Genomic DNA, 6,053 nt, shown 5'->3' on the forward strand with positions numbered 1-6,053 from the left:
CATGTGGATTGTGTTAAATTTGCTCAGTTAAAAACCAATGTTTATCTCGCCTTTCAAATGACCCACAATCCCTGTCAAATCCTATTCAAATCCCCGTCACCATATAAAAATATAAGAAATACTTTTCATCAACCAAATAGGTTGCATTTCAAAACTTTAACCTCTATAGCAAAACAAATAACTTAAATCAAAAGATTCAAAACCCATTCAACTCAAATAATTTTTTTCTAATGACTCCCAGCCATAATTCAATACATAATCTGCCATAACCGCCCTAACGATTTCACAGATAATTTCCCTACAGTCGCCAACCCAGCTCCAATCGTAATTAACTGTATTACGCATATGTAACATAATAAACTCATATTATTATTGTTATTATTAATAAGATAAATATTTAGGTGTGTTTGTTTTTCTCACGTGCCACGTTTGCAACAGTTGACACACACAGCCGGCCAGCCGTCTTAATCAAACGGCAACAACATTAACAGCCGCGTGGTTTTACTGACGTGTGACAACGTGTCTCCTGTGTCATGGGGCCCACCTGTCCCCTCTCAACCCTACACCCCGCCATTTCATCAAATTTACATATTTACCCATCACCTCTCCACCCCTAAAACTTATTTCCTCCATACTTTCCCACCCCATGGGCCCCACCATGACATGTCACGTGACTATTCCTATATAAACACATTCATTCTCCATCACTTTAACATCCTAACATTGATAAAACCAAAACACACATTAATAACATTACATCCTCGTTTGTTTTTTAAGGTTAACTGAAAATTATTATTATTATTATTATTAATATGGCGGTTGATGCTTTGTGTTCGCCGTTGGGCCCACCGGCCTGTGAGAAAGATGCAAAGGCGCTTCAGTTTATTGAAGAGATGACGAGAAACGCTGATGCCGTACAAGAGAAGGTGCTGGCAGAGATTCTCAGCCGGAACGCCGAGACGGAGTATCTACGGCTGCATAATCTCGCCGGTGCAAGTGACCGGGAAACATTTAAGTCCAAGATTCCGATGGTCACTTATGAGGATCTTGAACCCATTATTCAACGTATTGCTAATGGCGATAAATCTCCCATTTTATCAGCTCATCCTATTTCTGAGTTTCTCACTAGGTAGGTATTGATATTATTATTATTACAAAATTTTATAAGTTTTGAGTTATAAATTTTAACTTTCAGCTCAGGGACATCTGCCGGTGAACGAAAACTCATGCCGACGATTAAAGAAGAGTTGGATCGACGGCAACTATTGTACAGTCTTCTCATGCCAGTGATGAACCTGTAAGTTGACAACGAATTAACGTTAATTGAAGAAAGTACAATAATTTATGAACAAAGTAACACCATAATTTATTTTTTATATTTATTTATATCTCAATATTTTATTAGAATTAAAGTTGTATCAAAACATAAATAATAAAAATTTTCAAACTTGTTTTTGTCTTATATAGTTATGACTATACTATTAAAATTTGAAAAGTAAATTAATATAACACGATTACATGACATTTTGTCTTGTATATTGTTTGTAATAGGTACATGCCTGGATTAGACAAGGGAAAAGGACTATACTTCCTATTCGTCAAGTCGGAAACCAAGACCCCTGGCGGGTTAATGGCCCGACCCGTTTTAACTAGCTACTACAAAAGTGACCATTTCAAGACCCGAGCCTTCGACCCGTATAATGTGTACACGAGCCCAAACGAGGCTATCCTATGCCCGGATTCATTTCAAAGTATGTATTCGCAAATGCTATGCGGACTGTATGAGCGTCAACAAGTACTTCGTTTAGGCGCCATCTTCGCCTCGGGTCTTCTTCGTGCAATTCGCTTCCTCCAGCTCAACTGGAGGGAGCTTGCACGTGATATCCGAACTGGAACTTTGAATTCAAAAATTTCTGATTCGGATATCAGATCATGCATGCTTCAGGTCTTACGACCAGACCCGGAGCTTGCGGATTTTATTGAATCTGAATGCTCGAAGGATAACTGGGAACGAATTATCACACGAATTTGGCCGTATACGAAATATTTAGAAGTGATTGTCACCGGTGCAATGGCTCAATACATTCCGACTTTGGATTATTATAGCGGCGGGTTACCGAAAGTTTGTACAATGTACGCTTCGTCCGAATGTTATTTCGGACTCAATCTAAACCCGATGTGCAAACCGTCCGAAGTTTCGTACACCATCATGCCAAACATGGCATACTTCGAGTTTCTCTCACACGACCCGAATTCACCAACCGCGGGAAGTGACAAACTCGTTGACTTAGTCAACGTGGAAGTCGGAAAAGAATACGAACTAGTAATCACCACTTACGCAGGCCTATGCAGGTACCACGTAGGTGACATTCTCCGTGTCATGGGGTTCCACAACTCTGCCCCACAGTTCCGTTTTATCCGACGCAAAAATGTGCTTTTGAGCATTGACTCGGATAAAACGGACGAGGCAGAGTTGCAGTCTGCGGTGGAGAACGCGTCAAAACTTTTAACCGAATTCAACACCACCGTAGTCGAGTACACGAGCTACGCGGACACGAAAACAATCCCGGGACATTACGTCATCTATTGGGAGTTATTAATAAAAGATCCATCAAACTCTCCTACAAAAGATGTGTTAGAAAAATGTTGTTTAGCAATGGAGGAGTCCTTGAACTCGGTTTACCGGCAGGGTCGTGTCGAGTGCAATTCGATTGGGGCGTTGGAGATTCGGGTCGTGAAAAACGGTACGTTCGAAGAACTCATGGATTATGCAATATCAAGAGGTGCTTCGATCAATCAATACAAGGTTCCACGGTGTGTTAACTTTACTCCGATTGTGGAACTACTTGACTCGAGAGTGACGTCATCGTGTTTCAGTCAAACGTTGCCTCGTTGGACACCGGAACGACGTCGTTGAGTTGGACGTACACGTACACGTACACGAACACGTACAGGTGATTAATGATTTACGTATATTGTTTAGTTGTCGCACGAAACCGACCATTTGAAGTCAAATGTAAGAAAGATTCGATGATTTAGGATTTGTGTTTTTTTAATGTGTGTGTGATTATTAATTAATTATGTATAGTTTTAATTAGGCGATTAAGATGCGGACGTTACAAGTTTTTTTTTTTTGAATAAGAACTTGTACGTATGTATGTATCTTGCTTGTGTAGTAAGAAATTGAAACTCCTTTCTTTGATGTATAAGTTGGTTCATCACAAAGTTTAATTTTATTACGTGACAAACAAGCTAACAATGTTCAATATATTAATTGCGCTCTAAAGTGGCACTTGGATTTGTGACTTGTATTACTTGTTTTGTAAGTTTAACACACGTGCGAATCGTCAAAACTTAAAATGAATTTGTTCCGAAACGTTATACTTTTGCATATGCAAGTCAAATTTGCCTATGCTTATACGCATAGGCGGATCTAGCATAATGAGGGGTATCCCGGGAATACCTCTAGAATTTTTATTCTATATCATCCACTACTTATGCGTGTAACTTGTTAATTATCGTAGTTTGAAACTCCTTTCTTTAACACATAAGTGTGTTAAAGTTAAAGTTTGTTACGTGACAAACAAGCAAATTAACAGAGTTCATGATAATGGCAATCTAAGGTGGCACATGGATTTGTGACAGCTTGCATTACTTGTTTTATAAGTACGTTTATCATGAGTACGGATTGTTAAAAACTTAATTTGTTCCAAGACGTGAACAATAACCAAAAACCGTACTAAAGTACTTTTGCATATCTAATTTGCTTAAACGGTACTTATACGTGTGTATCTTGTTAATTGTCGTGGTTTGGAGGCTATATCTAGTCTGGACATAATTTCATATGAAGTAATTAAGTGTATGTTTATTAATAAAAAAGCAAATTGAAAACTGTACAGTTGTTAGGTTGGATTTAATATAGCTAGAATTGCATGCCTTAATGAGAGGAACGTGAAGTTCATAAATGGATGTGAAGTTTTAAATCACAATGCACATGCAATTCTTCTCTTCTCGTTAGACGTTCTTTTATTTAGTTATTAATTTATATTTATATTATTCTTTTTTTAATCAATGATTGTATTATATTGCAATCGTAAATATATATTCCAGTAATTAATCCGGTTAATAATAAATCATATATATATATACACACTAGTTTGATACTCCCGTGTTACGGGGTTTATTCAAGTTTTTGTTTTAATCGTTTTGCTATTTTATGATGATTTTATTTTTTTAACGTAGTTTAGTTTTAATTTTATACATTTATATTAGTTTGTTATTATATTTTTTAGCGTTTGAGTTTTTTTCAATTGAGATGTGTAGGTTTTTTAGATTTTTAACGACCAAACATAAACAGACACAAGCATGTTGATTTTTTTAAATGAACAAACATGAACACAAATATTTGTCTAATGGCAAAGGGGATGTTAATGTAGTAGACAATGGTGGGTAGTATCGGAAGTTAACCGGCGATTAATATGAAAGACCAATAACAGAGAACATGTAAAGGAGATAAACTAAATTAGGGTTTAATGATAGTGTTTACCAATAAATGAGCTCTTATAATCCATTTGAGGGCTATTAGGGTTATGTAAGACCATAACCCGTGTAAATTATTCTTGGGATTTGATGATTAAGAGGTTTATTTCACAAATAAATGAGATATTATAACCCGTTTAGGAGTTATCCTAATTTGGTGAGACCCATGACCCGCAAAAATTATTGTTTGATTATGAAAGTTTCATAAATATATGAGATGTTATAACCCATTTAAAGAATATCCGGGTTTGGTAAGACCCATACCCGTGAATTCGGGTCAAATGCACGAGAAGCCTCCATTTAGAAATCAAGCAATCTGGTGGCTTTAGAGAATGAGGGGACAACCTAAGAGCGACACATAGGATTTTATGGTAGGCAATTATATAGATAGTTAGATATATATATATATATAGAGAGAGAGAGAGATAGAGAGAGAGAGAGGGAAATGATCAAATACAAACAAAAAAACCCTGCTAACTGTTCGAACCAAGTGAAATCACAATGGTAAATTTGTAATTAACATACAGAACCCAATAATTGAAGGAAACACATAACTAAATGACGATGAAATCTAATTTGTAAATGTATCATTCTTTTTCAAATGAAATTGATCAATTATATTCATCGGATGAAATCACTTAATCATCTTTAGATCGATTAAATCATATTCATTTAACTAACCTAATCGATCAAATAGGATGAACCGAAGCTTTTGATAATAGGATGAACTGATGCTTTTGATTAATGAACCGAAGATTGCAAACCATATTTGATTATTCAATTGAGCCTTGCGAATCGGATTTAACAATCAATTTGTAGTTACATAGTGATTTTAAAAGAGACCGTTGCAAACCTAATCGATTAATTGAACTAATTGAAGCATGCGAATTGGATTAATCAATCAATTGGAGCTTGTGAATTGGACTAATTGATCCATGGAAGCTTTGCAAATCAAATTGATTGATGAACTGAAGCTTATAAATCAAAACAACAAAAAATTAAAATAACAGAGTATTTTCAAAGGTTTCTTCTAATAGCATGTGTTTCAATAATTACTCTAGGGTAGTGTTTGTTATGAAGTAATGAGAGGTGGAATGAAATGACTTATTCCAAATGAATGAAATAAAACATATTTGGTTACCATTCATTAATGAAATGAATCATTCATAAGGAATGCAAACCATTCTATATATAACATTTTTCATTCCTTATCAAAAGGTAGTTTTTCTTTTATTCCTTCTAGGAATGAAATGGAAAATGATCAATAATAATAATAATAATGATGATAATAATAATAATAATTAATAATAAAAATAATTACTATTTTTGTTATTATTATTACTCCTACTATTATTATTGCTATTTATCATCATCATTATTATTTTATTATATTATAAATTTTATTAAATTATAATTGTTATTATACTTTTATTACTATATCGCATTATCTTATAACCGTTTTATTAATTGATAAAAAATATTATGATTGAATAGTTTACTATTTAATTAAAAAA

General features: G+C 34.7%; 1 protein-coding gene across 1 annotated transcript; it reads left to right on the forward strand.

Moving 5' to 3' along the window:
• The first annotated feature begins 753 nt into the window (after positions 1–753).
• LOC143629475 (putative indole-3-acetic acid-amido synthetase GH3.1) lies at positions 754–3,209 on the forward strand. Its single transcript, XM_077098742.1, has 3 exons — positions 754–1,129; positions 1,196–1,297; positions 1,552–3,209. The coding sequence occupies exons 1-3, from the start codon at positions 813–815 to the stop codon at positions 2,915–2,917; spliced, it is 1,785 nt and encodes a 594-aa protein (XP_076954857.1). The 5' UTR covers positions 754–812; the 3' UTR covers positions 2,918–3,209.
• Positions 3,210–6,053: the final 2,844 nt, after the last annotated feature.

Source organism: Bidens hawaiensis, unplaced genomic scaffold (assembly GCF_021521415.1).
Source record: "Bidens hawaiensis isolate Kalapana, Puna unplaced genomic scaffold, B.hawaiensis_p1.1 tig00005195_1, whole genome shotgun sequence".
Taxonomy (NCBI): Eukaryota; Viridiplantae; Streptophyta; class Magnoliopsida; order Asterales; family Asteraceae; genus Bidens; species Bidens hawaiensis.